Raw genomic sequence first — 21382 nt, forward strand, 5'->3', positions numbered from 1 at the left:
GAGATATCATACACTTCTCAAACTTTTAACACTTTCATTCCTAGGACCATTCTTGCAAATCTCTGGTCCGTTCCTACCCTGCTGTTCCTCGGCTGGTAACATCAGATTGGATATCCATTTATTTCTCTCCTAGCTGTTTTTGTAGTTTTGCAGTGTGTAAAATGACTGCATTTAAGAGTATAATTGGTTATGAAGTGCTTTGGAACACTTAGCAGGTGTGAAGAATGCAGGAAGTGCGTATTTTTTCATGTTTATATGCTCCATCTGGAAAGGGAGGATGAGTTTAGTGAGTCTTGGCCAAAAGTTGGGCATTTCAAAGTCGAAGAAAATTTATTAACCAAGTATATATATGTCACCATATACTACCTTGAGAGATTCATTTTCTTTCAGGCATTTACTGGAAAATAAACAATAAGATTTGTGAAAAAGGATGCATAAATGAAGACTGGCATTATTTATTTATTTGCAAAATTTGCAGAGAACCTGCGTTATGGAGTCCTTGAAAGTAAGTTCGTAGGTTGTGGAATCAGTTCGGAGTTGAGGTGAACGAAGTTATCCATGCTGGTTCAGGAGCCCACATTTGTAGGGTAATAACTATCCTTGAAGATAGTGTGTGAGCCCTAAAACTCCTGTATTTCCTGTCCAATGTTAGATTATGGCCTGAATGATGGGGTCCTTGATGATGGATGCTGCTTTCTTGTGGCAGCGCTCCTTGTAAATGTTCTCAGTGCTGGGGAGGGCTTTGCCTGTGATGGACTGGACTTTGTCCACCACTTTCTGTCTCCTTTGGTGATGTTGGATTGTCCTTGGACTCAGTGCTTCGGACAATTGGGTTTAATTCCTAACCACTAGATTTAATGCGGTGTCCAGGATAATGTGTTTGCGCTTTGACTGTTATCAGCTATGGGCATGCAGTCTGTTTTATGGAATGTCTGTGATTCCTCGCTGACAGCAAAGGAAAATTACTGCTTTGCTATCCTTGCTTTCTGTCTTTGTCCTAATTCCTGCACTAATATCGATAATCATTCTAGCAGATGTAGACCTTCTTGGCCAGTCACATCCTACTAAACACCTTTATTGCTGTGTTTCTTGGAAAGCTTCAGCACCTACCTAATATTATGAGAGGCAAAAATAGGGGAGATGGTCAAAATCTTTCTCTCAAGATCAGGATTTGAAAAACTAGAGTGCATCGTCTTTAAGCTGAACGTTGGCGTTATAAAGGAGATCTGGAGGGGTAAGCTTATTTTGCACCGATAGCGATTGATATCTAGAGACCTTTTTCTGTGTTGTAGCACTCTGTTACTCTGAGGATGTTGATTAGTGGGATGATATTTGGAAGGAAATAGCTATGAAAAACATATTTTGGCTCCAGGTGTGGGAGGAATTTTTACAGAAGAGTGTTGAGCAGACCAAGGTCAGGAGTTACTTATGCTAGTTTTTTTTCCAGTTACATCAACATTCCAGTCTCTGAAGAGTAACTTCAAGCAAGTTTTAATTCTAGACAGGAAAAGCAGATAGCTGTACAGTCTTTGTCACACTCTTGGAAAGAATGTTGGATTTACAGTTTACAATTTTCATCGTCTTTCTCTCTGAGGTGTATGTGGTCCTTCACACCTTCCTTTGATCTGTGTTGATTTATTTTGATTGGTCAATTCTGTCTAATCCATGTTAAATTGAATTGAAAGTGTGTGAAAAGTCTCAGTAATGTTAACTTTATTTGAAATTACATACAAGGCAATTTTACTTGGAATAGAACATAAATTACCTGAGTACACAATATTCCAGTTAGATTTTTTTTTACCAGTAGCATAGCAGGTAGCAACATGCTTTACAGCAAATAGTTGTAAAACTGGGGTTCAATTCTCACTGCTGTAAGGAGTTTGTATATTCTACTTGTGACCATGTGTGTTTTTTTCCTGGATGCTCCAGTTTCCTCCCACATTCCAAAACATACGGTTTGTGGTTAGTGAGTTGTGGGCATGCTATGCTGGCAGCAGAATCGTGATGACACTAGTGGGCTGCCCCAGCACATTCCTCACTGAATTGATTTAACACAAATGACGCATTTCACTGTATGATTTGATGTTTATGTGACAAATAAGGCTTTTTTTTCCCTTTATCTTCAATATCACTTTATGCTGGAGAGCTGACGGGCTAGAATTCTGTTCATTACATACATAATTTGAGTGAAGAGGGCAAAAACAATGAAAATGGTGAAAGAATTTAAAGTATAAATTATGCTTATCATATATTGAGTTTCTGTGATGTGTTGCACTGATTTTATTTTACACTGGTTTAAAAACTGATTCCATCCATAAAACAGGATGTGTGCCTTCAGACTGGTGCTAGAAGTTAAGATGGACGTTACCGGAGCAGGACAGGTTTTAAAAGCTAATAGATTTAAAGGAAGACGAATAAGCTGATTATTGTATTCTCATTTTACCAAGAAGTGGATCTTTATAGTTTTTATGTTTTGTAATTTAAAACTGATGTATTGACACCCAAATTTAAAAACGTATTTTTAACTGTATTAACAGAACTGCATTAAGTGACCACTGATATATTAAGGCTTGGCAGAATCTGATTCGTTTAATTGACAGGGGGAAAATGATTTATTGACATACATTGATTTTTGAACCATGCACAAAATAAGATGGGGACAGACAGTTAATCACATGTTAATTTTTTTGAAATGAAGTACAAACTCCTTTAGATCTTTTTGCACTGTATTGTGCATTAGCTTTTGGTAAGTTTGTATAGGGGTGTAATGGTAATTAGTTCACTGAAGGAAATGTTTATTTTATTATTATAGTAAGAAAGTTGGACCTGTGCAGTAAATGACAGGCATGTTAACCATATGAAAGGTCTCTGTGCTTTTAGTGTCAAAGTGTGAGCTGGAGGGTAAAGGTGATTTAGGAGTAATGCTCAATTATGAAGATTATAAGTGCATGTTAAGCAAATATCTATTAGTCTCATCTCATGCCTGGTATTTTTTATTTTGTTTAATTTATCCCTGTAAATGTTGTTTCATTGAATTGAGCATAACAGTTAGTTCGACTATTACAGCTTGGAGCATGCATGGTGACACTTACAGATCATGCAGAGACTGTGTTGGTCTTTGATGCGAAACAACATATTTCACTATATGTTTTGATGTTTCAATATGCATGTGACAGATAATTTAATTGAGCTTCATTTCAAATGCACTCAGTGGTTCAGGCAGTAATTGTGGAGGTAAGTGAACAGTCTACATTTCAGACCAAGACCTTTCATCAGGACTAGAGGTTTAGAGACTCAGTGCAGAGTTTTTCTGAAATAAATATTAGCTTATTGTCACATGTACATCAGAAACACACAGTAAAATGTGTTTTTTTTTGCATCAATGACCAACACAGTCTGAGATGTGCTGGGGACAGCCTACAAGTGTTGCCATGCTTCCAGTGCTAACATAGTATGGCCAACTATGATACTTATTTATTTAAAGATACAGCAAGGTAACAGGCATTTTCAGCCCAATGAACCTGATATGATCAGTCACCGATACATCTTTGGATTGTGGGAGGAAACCCACGTGGTCACAGGGAGGACATACAAACTCCTTACAGACAGCAGCAGGAACTAAACCCAAGTTGCAGGTTCTGTAATAGTGTTACAGTAGTAATACCCGCTATACTACTGTGCTGCCCCAAAAGTGAATTCTCCGCTTATCTTCCCTTTAACTTGTTTATGGGATGTGGGCATTGCTCTCCAAACCTAACAGAACATGAATTGAACGGTTTGCTAGGCCACTTTGGAGGGTAGTGAAGAGCCAAAGGCACTGAAATGTGTCAGAGTCCAAGAGGATGACAGACTTGCTTTCATGAAGGACATTAATGTATCAAAGCTTTTTTTGATCCATTAACTTCACGGTCATGATTACTGATCCAAGTTTGTCCAAACATCATCTATCTATCAGAATTTGGCTTCTGTGACTAGTCTAATATCAAATCTCCAGGCCATTATACCAGCCTCTGAATGGTAGCTTAGTAAATTACCAACGCACTACTACAGTAGTGGTTGTTTGACCACAATTAAAGCAAAAGAAAATTGATGAGATCCTGCCCACGAGGCCATTGTGGTTGAAGATCTGTATTATGGAAAAGCAGTTGCTGGCAGCTTGCCATTCAGATGTTCTCGTAACCAGCACTATGAGATGTCTCTATCTTGGCGAAAGGTTTGGACCTAAAATGTTGACTCTTTATTTACTTCCATAGATTCTGCCTGACTTGTTAAGTTCCACAGTATTTTGTGTGTGTTATGCGATGTTTCAACAAAATCCCTTACTGGAGTATGCACCACTACCTCCCCATAGTAATTATACTGACAGTAATGTTACATAGTGTGCGTTATCTTTATAAGCCATTGGTCAGACCACACTTGGACTATTGAGTAGTCGTCGGGGCCCTGTATCTCAGAAAGAATGTGTTGGCATTAGAGAGAGTCTGGAGGAGGTTCACGAGAATTATCTTGAAAACGAAAGGGTTAACATGTGAGGAGCATTTGATGGCTCTGGGTCTGTACTCACTGGAATTTAGATAATTGAGGGATCTCTGATACCTACAGAATATTGAAAGGCCTAGATAGAGAGGGCATGGAGAGGATGTTTCCAATAGTTATAGTCTAGGACCAGAAAACTCAATCTCAGAATAAAGGGTCTTCCCATTAAATCAGAAATGAGGAATTTCTATAGCAAGAGGGTGGTGAGACTGCCTAATTCATTGCCTATGAATAGTTGTGGAGGCGATGGGTAAATTTAAAGCAGGGGTTGATAGGTTCTTGAATAATAAGGGCAGCAAAGGTGACATGGAGAGGCAGGAGAATGGAGTTGAGAGGGATATTAAGTCAGCCAAGATGGAATGGTAGGGCAGACTGGATGGCAATTGGAGAAATAGGGCTGAGGATGGGGTAGTTGGTTTACAAACAGGGCCACTATGCTGTGATACTGTTACCAAGGATGATAGGGCAAAATTGCAGTCAACGGGATAAGTTGCAATGTTAAAGGCAGACAAGAAAAAAATCGAAAACTGAATACGGAACAGAAGGTATTATTGGAATGCACACAGTATACAGAATAAGGTAGATGAACTTGTAGCATGTAAGATGTGTGGGCATCGCTGAATCATAGCTGAAAGAAGATTATAGCTGGGGACTTAATGTCCAAAGATGCACATTGTATCAAACGGACAGGCAGGTAGAGAGGGTGGGGTGGCTCTGGTTTTAAAAAAGTCATCAATCATTAGAAAGAAATGAACGTGGGATCAAAAGGTGTAGAATCATTGTGGGTAGAGCTAAGAAATGCAAGATTAAAAAGACCCTGATGGGAGTTCTGTTCCATCCTCCAAACAGTAGTAAGGATGTGGTCTATCAATTACAACGGGATAGAAAATGCATGTCAAAAGGGCAACATTACTATAGTCATGGGGGATTTCCATATTCGCGTAGATTGGGGAAAATCAGTTTGGTGCTGGATCTCAAGAGGGGGAATTTGTAGAATGCCTATGAGATGGCTTTTTTGAGTAGCTCATGGTTGAGCACACTAGGAAATCAGCTATTCTGGATTGGGCGTTGTGCAATGAACCAAAATAGATTAGAGAGCTTAAAGTAAAGGAATTGGTGTTTGAGCAGCAGCTAATCAACATTTGGGATTGATTAGCAAGAACAAATTAAAGTTAGACGGGGAGAGCAGAGTGGCCATTGTTGGAGTTAGAGTGGGGATTTTGAGGCTTTAACTCGTTGAGGCTTCAGCAAACGAAAGTGAAAAAGCTGTAAGTACATTTTTTCCCCCCACAGTTTGTTTTTCCTTCTTTATATTTGCTCAGGTAGAACAGTAGAGATGCCAAATAGTGAAATTCTTCTCTCAAGGATGTAGGAAGTCAGGAGGACCTCCAGTATCCCTGGCCACTACACCTGGAAGAAAAGAAGTGCTTCCAGCTGCAGCTTCTACCACTCCCTGTTAAGGAGTTGGATCTGGAAGTGGATGAATTCCAGATCATTCAGAAGGCTGATGGGGTGATAGAAAGGACATAGAGGTAGTGCAGGATACAGGAAACTGGGTGATAGTCAGGAAGGGGAAAAGGGTTAAGCAATCAGTGCCCCTGTGGCCTTCACCAATGAGTATACCACTTTTGATACTTTTTTTTTGGGCTGAGGGGGAGAGATAACTTAGCAGAAGAAAGACGCAGCAGTCAGGTCTCTGGCACAGAGTCTGGCTCTGTGACTCAGAAGGAGAGTGGGATAAGAGATGAGCTCTTAAGGGGTTCATTCATTAGGGGAACAGAAAAGAGATTCTGTGGACGAGAACAAGATTCCACCCAGATGCCAGGGTCAGGGACATCTCAGGTGCATCTGCAGCAGTCTTATGTGGGAAAATGAACAGCCAGAGTTCATAGTCCATGAGGGAATGGATAACATAGGAGGAGCGATGAGGTTCGGCAAAGTGAGTTCGGGAGTTAGGTGCCAAGTTAAAGAGTGGGGCCTCCAGGGTAGTGAACTCAGGATTACTGCCACATGCCAGTGGGGCCAGAAGTAAGATGATAGAACAGTTTAATATGGGGCTAAGGAGTTGATGTAGGAGGGTGGGTGTCAGATTTTTTGATCATTGGGCTCTCTTCCAGGGAAGTTGGGAGACTCTTTGCACCTGAACTAGAAGGGGACTAATATCTGAGTGGGAAGATTTGCTAGTGCTGCACAGTGGGGTTTAAACTAGAGATGCAGGAGGATGGGAACCAGAGTGGTAGAACAGATGATGGAGAAGTTGTGGAGATAGATGTTGTTAAGATTTCAGACAGAGTCAGGAATCAAAAGGTTGAGTATGGTGTGACTAATGTATATTTCAATACAAGAAGTACCGTGGGAAAAGTGGATGAGCTTAGGCCATGGATCAATACCTGGAATTATGATATTTTAGCCATTAGTGAGACTTGGTTGCAGGAGGGACAGGACTGGCAGCTCAATATTCCAGGGTTCCATTCTTTTAGACACAACAGAGTGGGAAGGATTAAAGGAGGAGGGGTGGTGATACTGGATAGGGAAAATGTTACAACAATGCTTAGTCAGGACAGATTGGAGAATTCTTCTACTGAGGTGTTGTTAGTGGAACTGAGGCATAAGAAAGGTATGATCGCATTAATGGGGCATATTACAGACCACTCCAACATCCAAGGGATCTAGAGGAACAAATTTGAGGAGAAATCGCAGACAGTTGCAAGAAACATAAGATTATTACAGAAAACACACACAAAATGCTGGTGGAACTCAGCAGGCTAGGCAGTATCTGTGGAAAAGAGTACAGTGGACGTTTCAGGCCAAGACCCTTCATCAAGACTGGAGAAAAAAAGATGAGTCAGAGTTAGAATGTGGTTGAAGGGGAGAAAAAACACAAAGTAATAGGAGAAACTGGGATGAGGGGATGAAGTAAAGAGCTGAGAAGTTGATTGGTGGAAGAGATACAGGGCTGGAAAAGGGGGAATCTGATAGAAAAACATAGAAACATAGAAACATAGAAAATAGGTGCAGGAGCACCAGAGGGAGGTGATGGGCAGGTAAGGAGATGAGGTGAGACAAGGGAATGGTTGGGGGGTGGGCGCGTTAACGGAAGTTTAAGAAATTGATGTTTGTGCCATCAGGTTGAAGGTTATCCAGATGGAATATAAGGTGTTGTTCCTCCAACCTGAGTGTGGTCTCATTGCAACAGTACAGGAGGCCAAGGCCTAACATGTTGGAATGGGAAATGGAATTAAAATGGGTGGCCACTGGGAGATCCTGCTTTTCTGGCAGACAGAGCGTAAGTGCTCGGCAAAGTGGTCTCCCAATCTTCGTCGGGATACAAAAAGTTTCTTCAGATATATAAAGGGTATAGGAGCGGCGAGAATAGATATCGGACAGCTGGAAACTGATGCTCGGGGGGTGGTAGTAATGGGGAAACAAGGAAATGGCAGACAATCTTAGTAAGTATTTTGCATCAGTCTTCACTGTGGAAGAAACTACCAGTATGCCAGAAGTTCAAGAGTGTCAGGGGGCAGAAGTGTGTAAAGTTGCCTTTGCTAGGGAGAAGGTGCTTGGGAAACTAAAGGCTCTGAAGGTACATACATCACCTGGACCAGACGGTCTTCACCCTAGGGTTTTGAAAGAGGTGGTTAAAGATATTATGCAGGCATTAGTAATGATCTTTCAAGAATCAATGCATTCTGGCATAGTTCCAGAGGACTGGAAATTGCAAATGTCACTACATCATCACGATGTGAGAGAAGCAGAAGAAAGGAAATTATAGACCAGTTACAAACAAGAGAAAATCTTTTGGGCAGCATCTATGTAAAAGAGTACAGTTGACATTAGGAAGATGTTGGAGTTGATTGTTCAGGATGAGGTTTCATGGAGGCACATGATAAAATAGGCCATAGTCAGCATGGTTTCCTCAAGGGAAAATCTTGCCTGATGTACCTGTTGGAATTCTTTGAAGAAATAACAAGCAGGATAGACAAAGGAGAATCAGTGGATGTTGTTCTTGGATTTTCAGAAGGCCTTGAAAGGTGCCACACATGAGGCTGCTTAACAGGTTAACAGGTCATATTACAGGAAAGATACTAACATGGAGAAAGCAATGGCTGATTGGCAGGAGGCAGAAGAGTGGGAATAATGGGAGCCTTTTCTATTTGGCTGCCACTAACCAGTGGTGTTCCATGGGACCGCTTCTTTTTGCATTATATGTCAATGATTTGGATGATGGAATTGATGGCTTTGTGGCCAAGTTTGCAAACGATACGAAGATGGGTGGAGGGTCAGATAGTTTTGAGGAAGTGGAGAGGCTATGAAAGGAATTAGACAGATTAGCAGAATGGGCAAAGAACTGGCAGATGAAATACAGTGTATGGTCATGTACTTTGGTGCAAGGTGAGTTGAAAGTCCTCGAGCAGTTTAGGTGGTGAAGAAGGCAAATGCAATGTTAGCATTTATTTCAAGAGGACTAGGATATTAAAGGAAGGGTGTAGTTCTGAGGCTTTAGAAGGCGCTGTTCAGGCCTCACTTTTATTGTGAGCAGTTTTGGGCCTCGTATCTAAAAAAGGATGTACTGATGTTAGAAGGGGTTCGAAGGAGTTTAATGAAAATGATTGTGGGATTGAAAGGCTTATCATACGAGGAGCATTTGATGGCTCAAGTCCTGTACTCACTGGAATTCAGAAGCATGAAGGAGGATCTCATTGAAACCTATTGAATGTTGAAAGGCCTCGACAGAGTGGACAACAAAAAAGGTATTTCCTATAGTGGCTTTGAACACTACCAACACACATCAAAGTTGCTGGTGAATGCAGCAGGCCAGGCAGCATCTCTAGGAAGAGGTACAGTCGACGTGTCAGGCCAAGACCCTTCGTCAGGGCTAACTGAAGGAAGAGTTAGTAAGAGATTTGAAAGTGGGAGGAGGAGGGGGAGATCCAAAATGATAGGAGAGACAGGAGGGGGAGGGATGGAGCCAAGAGCTGGACAGGTGATTGGCAAAGGGGATATGAGAGGATCATGGGACAGGAGGTCCGGGGAGAAAGACGGGGGGGGAGGGTACCCAGAGGATGGGCAAGGGGTATAGTCAGAGGGACAGAGGGAGAAAGAGAAAGAATGTGTGTATAAAAATAAATAACAGATGGGATACGAGGGGGAGGTGGGGCATTAGCGGAAGTTAGAGAAGTCGATGTTCATGCCATCAGGTTGGAGGCTACCCAGACGGAATATAAAGTGTTTTTCCTCCAACCTGAGTGTGGCTTCATCTTTACAGTAGAGGAGGCCGTGGATAGACATGTCAGAATGGGAATGGGATGTGGAATTAAAATGTGTAGCCACTGGGAGATCCTGCTTTCTCTAGTGGACAGAGCGTAGGTGTTCAGCAAAGCGGTCTCCCAGTCTGCGTCGGGTCTCGCCAATATATAGGCGGCCACATCGGGAGCACCGGACGCAGTATATCACCCCAGCCGACTCACAGGTGAAGTGTCGCCTCACCTGGAAGGACTGTTTGGGGCCCTGAATGGTGGAAAGGGAGGAAGTGTAAGGGCATGTGTAGCACTTGTTCCGCTTACAAGGATTAAGTGCCAGGAGGGAGATCAGTGGGGAGGGAATGGGGGAGACGAATGGACAAGGGAGTCGCGTAGGGAGCGATCCCTGCGGAAAGCGGGGGGGGGGAGGGAAAGATGTGCTTAGTGGTGGGATCCTGTTGGAGGTGGCGGAAGTTACAGAGAATAATATGTTAGACCCAGAGGCTGGTGGGGTGGTAGGTGAGGACCAGGGGAACCCTATTCCTAGTGGGGTGGCGGGAGGATGGAGTGAGAGCAGATGTGCGTGAAATGGGGGAGATGCGTTTGAGAGCAGAGTTGATAGTGGAGGAAGGGAAGCCCCTTTCTTTAAAAAAGGAGGACATCTCCCTCGTCCTGGACTGTCCTCACCTACCACCCCACCAGCCTCCGGGTCCAACATATTATTCTCCATAACTTCCACCACCTCCAATGGGATCCCACCACGAAGCACATCTTTCCCTCCCCCACCTCTCTGCTTTCCGCAGGGATCGCTCCCTACGCGACTCCCTTGTCCATTCGTCCCCCCCATCCCTCCCCATTGATCTCCCTCCTGGCACTTATCCTTGTAAACGGAACAAGTGCTATACATGCCCTTACGCTTCCTCCCTTACCACCATTCAGGGCCCCAAACAGTCCTTCCAGGTGAGGCGACACTTCACCTGTGAGTCGTCTGGGGTGGTATACTGCGTCCGGTGCTCCCGATGCGGCCTTCTATATATTGGCGAGACCTGACGCAGGCTGGGAGACTGCTTTGCTGAACACCTACGCTCTGTCCGCCAGAGAAAGCAGGATCTCCCAGTGGCCACACATTTTAATTCCACATCCCATTCCCATTCTGACATGTCTATCCACGGCCTCCTCTACTGTAAAGATGAAGCCACACTCAGGTTGGAGGAACAACACTTTATATTCCGTCTGGGTAGCCTCCAACCTGATGGCATGAACATCGACTTCTCTAACTTCCACTAATGCCCCACCTCCCCCTCGTACCCCATCTGTTATTTATTTTTATACACACATTCTTTCTCTCACTCTCCTTTTTCTCCCTCTGTCCCTCTGACTGTACCCCTTGTCCATCCTCTGGGTTCCCCCCCCCCCACGTCTTTCTCCCCAGACCTCCTGTCCCATGATCCTCTCATATCCCTTTTGCCAATCACCTGTCCAGCTCTTGGCTTCATCCCTCCCCCTCCTGTCTTCTCCTATCATTTTGGATCTCCCCCTCCCCCTCCAACTTTCAAATCCCTATCTCACTCTTCCTTCAGTTAGTCCTGACGAAGGGTCTCGGCCTGAAACGTCGACTGTACCTCTTCCTAGAGATGCTGCTTGGCCTGCTGCATTCACCAGCAACTTTGATGTGTGTGGCTTGAATTTCCAGCATCTGCAGAATTCCTGTTGTTTGAACACTACCTCACTTTTTTAATATACAGTATTTCTGTTTTTGCACAATTTTTAAAATCTATTCAATACGTGTAACTGATTTACTTGTTTATTATGTTTTATTACTATTTTTTTCTTTCTCTGTGCTAGATTATGTCTTGCATTGAACTGCTGCTGCTAAGTTAACAAATTTCACATCACATGCCAGTGATAATAAACCTGATTCTGATTCTGGGAGAGTCTTGCAACCAGAGAGTGGTGAATCTGTGGAATCACTGCCGCAGGTGGCTATAGAGGCTAAGTCATTTGGGTATATTTAAGACCAAGATTGATGGATTCTCGAGTATGAAGGGATATGAGGAGATGGATCAGCCATGATGAAATGGCAGAGGAGGCTTGATAGGCCAAATGGCCTCATTCTGCTCTTATGTCTTATGGTCTCTAATCACTAGAGCTTTAAAGGGAGTGGAGCACTTAGCAGTGAAATCAGAAACTTAGAATGTGTATCGATGGATAAAGAAATTTCATAGTGGATTCAAAGGGTGGTGAAGCTGTGGATTTAATCGCCACAGAAGGCTGTGGAGGCCAAAACATTAGTCATAGTCATACTTATACTTCATTGATCCCGGGGGAAATTGGTTTTCGTTACAGTTGCACCATAAATAATTAAATAGTAATAAAACCATAAATAGTTAAATAGTAATATGTAAATTATGCCAGGAAATAAGTCCAGGACCAGCCTATTGGCTCAGGGTGTCTGACCCTCCAAGGGAGGAGTTGTAAAGTTTGATGGCCACAGGCAGGAATGACCTCCTCTGACGCTCTGTGTTGCATCTCGGTGGAATGAGTCTCTGGCTGAATGTACTCCTGTGCCCAACCAGTACATTATGTAGTGGATGGGAGACATTGTCCAAGATGGCATGCAACTTGGACGGCATTCTCTTTTCAAACACCACCATCATAGTCCAGTTCCATCCCCACAACATCACTCTCCTTACGAATGAGTTTGTTGATTCTGTTGGTGTCTGCTACCTCAGCCTGCTGCCCCAGCACACAACAGCAAACGTGATCGCAGTGGCCACCACAGACTCGTAGAACATCCTCAGCATCATCTGGCAGATGTTAAAGGACCTCAGTCTCCTTAGGAAATAGAGATGGTTCTGACCCTTCGTAGACAGCCTCAGTGTTCTTTGACCAGTCCAGTTTATTGTCAATTCGTATCCCCAGGTATTTGTAATCCTCCACCATGTCCACACTGACCCCCTGGATGGAAACAGGGGTCGCCGGTACCTTAGCTCTCCTCAGGTCTACCACCAGCTCCTTAGTCTTTTTCACATTAAGCTGCAGATAATTCTGCTCACACCCTGTGACAAAGTTTCCTACCGTAGCCCTGTACTCAGCCTCATCTCCCTTGCTGATGCATCCAGCTATGGCAGAGTCATCCAAAAACTTCTGAAGATGACAAGACTCTGCAGTAGTTGAAGTCCAAGGTGTAAATGGTGAAGAGAAAGGGAGACAAGACAGTCCCCTGTGGAGCCCCAGTGCTGCTGATCACTCTGTCTGACACACAGTGTTTATAGGTATATTTAAAGTAGAATTTTAGTTTTCTAGTTTTTAAGGGTGTCAGGTGTTACAGGGAGAGGGCAGGAGAATAGGGTTGAGTGGAAAAAATAAATCAGCATGATCAAATGTCAGAGCAGAATTGTTACTGGCCCTTGAAGGCTACTTTCAGAAAAGTGGAACACAGTGAATGTGTAGTTTTGCTGAATACTTCCCCACGTCATAACTAATTGAATTATATTTCTGGGAATATCTTTACCATATTTGTGCCTCATTAGTATACCTCTTTAGTATACCTGTGGACCAAAATGTAACTGAGAATGTGTTACGATTCCACTAACAAAGTCAAGTCTATTTTCATATGATAAACATACTTGCAACAGCATCACAGGTACATAGCATCATAAACAACACAATTTTTAACAAGAAGGAACACAATTGGAACAAAAAAAAACAAGTCTATTTTAGTTGGTCCATTTTTGTTCAAAGTGTTTAGAGTGATAAAGGTGTTACTAAACTGAGATGGTGTTTGATGTTGTGCAAGTTGGTTCAAGAACTGAAAAGTTCAAGTAGCTGTTCTTGAGCCTAGCTATTGTGGGACTTCAGGCTCCTGTATCTCTTTCCATGATGGTAGTAAAGAGAAAATGGCATGTCCCAGATGGTTGGAGTCCTTAATGATGGATGAGGTACCATCTTTTGAAGATGTCGTAGATGGTGGGAACAGTTTTGCCCGTGGTGGAGCTGCCTGAGTTTACAAACGTCTGCAGCCTTTTGTGATCTGAGCGTTTTCTAATGTAAAATTTCTAATCATTTTTCAATGTTAAAGACACAATTTATAATGTAATATCTGCCAACAACTGGTGAGAGTATTCAAGGACATCTTCAATCTCTCACTGCTGCAGTTGGTGGTTCCCATTTTCTTCAAAAGGGTGACAATGATACCAGTACCCAAGAAGAACAGGATGAGCTGCCTCATTGATTATCACCCAGTCGCACTTGCATCTACTGCGATGTAGTGCTTTCAAAGGTTGATCATGGCTGGACTCAGCTCCTGCCTAAGCAAGGACCTGGACCCACAGCATTTGCCTGTTGCCACAATAGGTCTACAGCAGATGCAGTCTCACTGGCTGACCACTCAGCAAAGGATAACCTGGACAACAGCAATACCTCAGGCCACTGTTTATTGATTACAACTCAATGCTCAACACAATCATACTCTCAGTTTTAATCACCAAGCTCCAAAACTTGGGTCTCGGCCTGAAACGTCGACTGCGCCTCTTCCTATAGATGCTGCCTGGCCTGCTGCGTTCACCAGCAACTTTGATGTATGTTGTTCCAAAACTTTATCCTCAGTATTTTCTGCTGCAACTAGATCCTTGACTTCTGGGAGACCAGTTAATGTGGATCATAAATAACATCTCACTGGCAATCGACACTGGCACACCTCAAGGATCCATGCTTAGCCTACTGTTCTACTCTGTCTACACCCACAACTGTGTGGCTAGGTAGAACTCAAATACCATCTATAAATTTGCCGGTGACATGACTGTTCTCAGCAGAATTTCAGATGGTTATAATGAGGTGTACAGGAGCGAGATGGATCAAAGTAGTTCAAAGGTCAAACTAAGTTTATTATCAAAGAACATGTTACCATATGCAACCCTGAAAATTGTTTTCTTGCAGGCATACACAGTAGATTCAAGAAACACAATAAAATTAATGAAAAACTACACCCAAAAGGACAGACAGCCAATGTGCAAGACAACAAACTGTGCAAATACAAAAGTAAAACAAACAAATAAATAAACAAACAAACAGACAATATCGAGAACATGAGATGAAGAATTCTTGAAAATTAGTCTGTAGGTTGTAGGAACAGTTCAGTGATGGGGTGAGTGAAGTTATTCCCTCTGGTTTAAGAGCCTAGTAGTTGAGAGGTGATAACTGTTCCTGAACCTGGTGGTGTGGAGCCTAAGGTTCCTGTACCACCTTACTAATGGCAGCAGTGAAAAGAGAGCATGGCCTGGGTGGTGGAGGCCCTTGATGAATGATGGTGCTTTCCTGTGACAGTGCTCCACTTAGATGTACTCGCTGTTGGGGACGACTTCACATGATGGACTGGGCTGTATCCACTACTTTAGTGTCACAGCAACAACCTTGCACTCAATGTTAGTAAAACCAAGAAATTGATTGTGGACTTTAGGAAAGAGGAGTCAAGGGACCATACACCAATTCTCACCAAGGAGTCAGCAGTGGAAAGGGTGAGCAGTTTCAAGTTGATGCAATTACGAAGAAGGCATGACAGCTGCTACATTTAATTAGGAGATTAAGGAGACTTGGTATGTCACCAAAGACTTGCAAATTTCTACAGATGTACTGTGGAAATCATCTGATTGGTTGCATCACCCTCTGGTATGGAGGAGCTGCTGCGCAGGATTGGAAAAAGCTGCAGAAAGGTGCAAACTCAGTCAGCTCTCATCAACACGAGCCTCCCCAACATTCAGGACATCTTCAAAAGATGATGGCTCCAGGGTGGCATCCATCATTAAGGACCACCATCACCCAGAACATGTCCTCATCTCACTGCTGCCGTCAAGGAGGATGTACAGATGTCTCAAGCCCTGCACTCAACATTTCAGGAACAGCTTCTTCCTCTGCCATCAGATTTATGAATGGACAATGATCCCATGTACACTACCTCACTTTTGTTTTCATTTTTTACTCTCTTTGCACCACTTAGTTAATTTTTCATGTAACGTAATTATTGTAATTTATAGTTATTATTATGTATTGCAATGTACTGCTGTCACAAAACAACAAATTTCATGACTGAAAAGGAAAGTAACAAAGACTGGAATGAAGAAGATATTAGAGGATAAAATAGCATGGGCCAGTGCTGGTTCAACATGCTATGTAATCCTCTGTATAAATGCAGCCTTATTATTCAGCATAGGAAGTTAAGTATCTGTGCATTTTGCACTCTAGTGTTACATCAAAAATTCAAGACCCAATTAAGCAGGCTGATATTGGTGATTTGTTCGAGGGACTCCTTAGAGTTGCCATAGGTCTTGGGGTAGTGAGACCCAGGGAAACGTAAGGCTTTAAGAAAGTTTGACAAAAAAAAAGGAAAGGCAAGCTAAATTGATATCATCTCTCTCTCCATTGTATATTAAATAATCCAGCACCTGTCAAATCTGGTACCTGCCAGATAACTGAGCATTTATTGCAAATTCCCTGTTCTGAAGGAATGCCATTGCAACCTTCTAGGGGAGTAACCTGTGTACGACAGTCTGTTGCTTGTTCTATCAAAGTTCTGACTTTACACTCGCCACACCCTACAATGCAAGTTCTTTCTACACACATTCTTTACTTTCTTTCCTAGAAATGACATCTTAGAATCCCTGAGTCCTAAGTTTCAGGTCATTACCCTTGACGGATCAAGTGTTAATTGTTATATATATAATATGTCTGTACACACCTCTGACATCCCCCTACTTTCCTCCAGTCACCTTAAAATTATGCCTCCTTGTATTAGCCATTTTCACCCGGTAGGTAGGTCTCTGGCTATCCACTTGATCTATGCCTCTTATCTTTTACAGCTCTATAAAGTTGCCTGTCATTTTGTACTTCAAAAACAAAAACATTAGCTTAATTAACCTATCCTCATAAGGCATGCTGTAAAATCTTGGGAGCATCCTGGTAAATCTCCTCTACACTCTCTCTAATATATCCTCCCTATAACAAAGTGACCAGACCTAGTTGTTAAGAAGGTGTATGGTGTGTTGGCAGTTGTTAAGAAGGCATTTGGTGTGTTGGCATTCATCAGCCATAGGATTGAGTTCAGAGCCGTGAGGTAATATTATAGCTATATAAGAACTTGGTCAGACCCCACTTGGAGTATAGGTTTCCCCCGCTATCCGAAGGTAGAATGTTCCTATGAAACGGTTTGTAAGCCGGAATGTTGTAAGGTGAATAAGCAATTACCATTTATTAATATGGGGAAAAGTTTTTGAGCATTCCCAGACCCAAAAAATAACCCACAAAATCATGCCAAATAACACATAAAACCTAAAATAACGGTAACATATAGTTAAAGCAGAAATGATATGATAAATACACAGCCTATATAAAGTAGAAATACTTTTCTGCACTGTCTACTGCAGCAAAAATCTTTCGGCAGCGCTCTCGGCAGAAACACTCTCTCCAGTAACCTTTAAGCTATGAAGCTGCCAAATCATACCAAATAACACATAAAAATACACAGCCTATATAAAGTAGAAACAATGTATGTACAGTAGCCAAACTCACTACTGCCATATTTATTGTTGATGGTTCGAAGCCTTTAAAATCGTTCACTGCTTCGGGACACAGTTTCCTCCAAACGCCATTTCTCATCAAGACTATTAGCCTATCAAGAGCATCTCCAATGTTGGTGATTGCCAATTTTATATTGTCTTCTTTCCAGATCTCTCGCAAAGACACTTCAGAGATACCCTCTGTCAATGGTACTTACAATAAAACACATCACATTTTGCGTATAGTAAGCCTTAATTGTGGCTATTAGGCCTTAGTCACACGGCTGCAGCAACGATGTCGTATTCGGCGGTAAGAATGCAACACGAATGTTACCACCATACTCGGTAATGCCAGGTGGATGAGCAGCACAATTATCGACAATCACAAGGTTATCAAGGTTATTTTCTGTACAATATTTTTCAACAAAAAGACTAACGTATCCACTCGTGTACTCAGAAAAAAGCACTTGGGTATTCCAACCACTTGGATGTGAACGGAACACAATGGGAAGTATTTTCTTATCAACGCCTTTAAGTGCCCTTGGATTTTCTGAATGGTATACTAGTAGAGGATTAAGGACAGCATCACCAGTGGCGTTAATAATAGGCATTAGGGTAAACATGTCCTTCGATGCCTTGTATCCTTTAGCCTGTTTTTCTTCTATCGAAATAAATGTCTCGCTCAGCAATTTTTTCCAATAAATTGCAGTCTTGTCACAGTTAAACACTTGCTTATACGAATAACCACTTTCTGTAATTATTTTCTTCAGTTCTGCTGGGAACTTTTCAGCAGCTTCAGTATCAGCCGAAGCACTCTCTCCAGTAAACGTTAAACTATGAAGCTGCCCTCACCTCAGAAACTGATCAAACCACCCACGACTACCTTTAAATTCCACTTTTGCAACACTTTCAACACCATCGTCTGGTGCTTTCTGTTTCAGCTTATTAAAAAGACTGACTGATTTCTCCTTAAGTATAAGTAAACTTAACGGAACACCACGCTTTGTACACCCATCAATTCACTCAAGCAATAGACTTTCCATTTTATCCATTATTGGATGCCGACTAAGAGAGACCACTTTGTTGTGAGCAGAACCAACAGTAACATCGGCAGCTTTCAAAATTCTTTCTCTCTGCGTATAAATAATGTGAATGGTGGATGCAGGCAAGTTCAACACATGGACAATGTCCTTACTTCGTTCACCATGATCGAAACGCTTAATTATGTCTAGTTTTACGCTAAGTGTAACACCCTTACGAGCTCTTTTAGGCTTTTCCGATACCTTAGAACTCATCTTGCTAACGGATGCACAAAATAAATCGAGATAAAGCACGTATTTAAGCACTGGCGGCTGGAATGAAGTTCCGGGGGAGGAGCTTGGCTGTTCGGGCGTGCGCTGCCTTTTTTCGTAACAGTGAAAACACCTTTTGTTAGTGAAAAAGGGTAAGTAATGTAGGTCTTTCATAACAGCGAGGTGTCGTAAAGCGAACGTTTGGAAAACGGGGGCCACCTGTACTGTGTTCAGTTCTGGTCACCTCACTACAGGAAGGATGTGGATACTATAGAGAGAGTGCAGAGGAGATTTACAAGGATGTTGCCTGGATTGGAGGGTGTACCTTATGAGAATAAGTTGAGGGTACTTGGCCTTTTCTCCTTGGAGTGACAGAGGATGAGAGGTGACCTGATAGAGGTGTATAAGATGATGAGGGGCATTGATCGTGTGGATAGCCAGAGGCTTTTTCCCAGGGCTGAATGGCTAACACGAGAGGGCATAGTTTTAAGGTCCTTGGAAATAGGTACTGAGGGGATGTCAGGGGTAATTTTTTCACACAGTGATGGGTGCGTGGAATGCACTGCCAGTGATGATGGTGGAAGCGGATACAATAGGGTCTTTTAAGAGCCTCTTGGATAGGTACATGGAGCTTAGAAAACTAGAGGGCAATGCGCCAGGGAAATTCTAGATAGTCTCTACAGTAGGTTACATGGTGGACACAACATTGTAGGCCGAAGCACCTGTAATGTGCTGTAAATTTATATGTTCTATTAACTAATACTACTTGCATTCACCATTCTCAGCATCTGTACCAATGTATTGCTCTTGTTCCTGAAATTTGACATAAGATGCGTCAAAGAGAATATTTCTTCTAATGTGATCTCATTACAGAGGCTGTAAAAGCCTCTCAGGACTCTATGGTTTTTACTCCCCTAAAGCTTCAGAACTGGGTTAGGGTTGGAGATAGAAGATTAGAGAGTAATCAATTCTTTCCAAGTGTGTTTCTTTTAATCAAGTTATGCAGAGTCTCAACTGTTTATTTTCTCTGTACTGTCATGCTTGTTTTAATAGAAAGCAAAATAACAATGTAACGTGTGAAGATATGACTGAAGGTACAAAGCGACAAATTCCTAATCCAGTATGCACATTTATGGAAGCTTTCCAGCATTATCCCGAGATTATGGCAAATATTAGGAAAGTTGGGTTCCAGTGCCCTACTCCAATCCAGGTATGAAAACTTCACTTTGTATTCAACCAGATTCTGATTTATCAGAACCAGTTGCTACAATCTAATTTTTCAAGCAATACCAGTGAGATTTGGTTTAGTTATCTGTGGAATGTGCTTATGCTTCAGTCTCAAGCGTGGCCAATAATTCTGATGGGGATTGATCTGATTGGGATAGCACAGACTGGAACTGGAAAAACTCTGGCATATCTCTTACCTGGGTTCATCCACCTGGACCTGCAGCCAACGTAAGTTTCTTGGTGTTTTCCACGATGCCTCGTGGCAATAACATCCCACCTCCTTTCTTCTTAACCCTGTCAGATTGTTAACCCTCTTGTGTCCAACAGTGATAAAAGAGCCTCAGAGCAGCCATTTAGCTGTGTTGACCTGTATTGTGCTGAGCGGAGAGGTGAACCCTGGTGCTTTTCCAATGGTGCTTTTCTCAATGATCACCCCACCATACTGCTGAAATCTGGTGCAGCCAAGCCTACAGGGTAAGGCTGAGTTCACAGTGACTCACAGAGCAATCCCAGTGACTGGCAATATTGAGACAAAGTCAGGAGTTGAAACATAGCACATACACTCAGTGCCCACTTTATCAGGTACACTTGTACACCTTGTTAATGTAAATATCTAATCAGCCAATCATTTGGCAGCAACTCAGTGCACAAAAAGGTCGCCTCATTATAGGAAGGATGTGGAAGCATTGGAAAGGGTACAGAGGAGATTTACCAGGATGCTGCCTGGTTTAGAGAGTGTGCATTATGATCAGAGATTAAGGGAGCTAGGGCTTTACTCTTTGGAGAGAAGGAGGATGAGTGAGGTATACAAGATATTAAGAGGAATAGATAGAGTGGATAGCCAGTGCCTCTTTCCCAGGGCACCACTGCTCAATACAAGAGGACATGGCTTTAAGGTAAGTGGTGGGAAGTTCAAGGGGGATATTAGAGGAAGGTTTTTTACTCAGTCATTGGTGCGTGGAATACACTGCCTGAGTCAGTGGTGGAGGCAGATACACTAGTGAAATTTAAGAGACTACTAGACAGGTATATGGATGAATTTAAGGTGGGGGGTTATATGGGAGGCAGGGTTTGAGGGTTGGCACAACAACGTGGGCCGAAGGGTGTGTACTGTGCTGTACTATTCTATGTTCTGTATGTTCTAAAAAGCATGCAGACAGCGTCAAGACGTTCAGTTGTTGTTTTGACCAAACATCAGAATGGGTAAGGAACCGTGAAATGATTGTTGGTACCAGATGGGGTGGTTTGAGTATCTCAGAAACTACTGATCTCCTGAGATTTTCACATACAACAGTTTTGAGAGTTTACAGAGAATGGTGCAACAAACAAAAAAACAAGTCTGGTGTGTGACAGTTCCATGTGTGAAAACACCTTGCCAGAGGTCAGAGGAGAATGGCCAGACTCGTTCAAGGGACAGTAACTCAAATAATCAAACATTACAATAGTGGTGTGCAGACGAGAATCTCTGAACACACGTTGAACCTTGAAGTAGATGGTTCACAGCAGCAGAAGACCACAAACCTATTCATCAGCCATT

At 42.5% G+C, this 21382-nt stretch overlaps 1 protein-coding gene across 1 annotated transcript in view; it reads left to right on the plus strand.

Moving 5' to 3' along the window:
• ddx43 (DEAD (Asp-Glu-Ala-Asp) box polypeptide 43) overlaps window positions 1–21382 on the plus strand; it is an 83609-nt gene that overhangs the window by 18587 nt on the left and 43640 nt on the right. The window contains exons 6-7 of the mRNA XM_063071511.1: window positions 19672–19828; window positions 19955–20073. Coding sequence (XP_062927581.1) covers window positions 19672–19828; window positions 19955–20073 — 276 coding nt within the window. The remainder of the gene's footprint in view (window positions 1–19671; window positions 19829–19954; window positions 20074–21382) is intronic.

Source organism: Mobula hypostoma, chromosome 2, assembly GCF_963921235.1.
Source record: "Mobula hypostoma chromosome 2, sMobHyp1.1, whole genome shotgun sequence".
NCBI lineage: Eukaryota > Metazoa > Chordata > Chondrichthyes > Myliobatiformes > Myliobatidae > Mobula > Mobula hypostoma.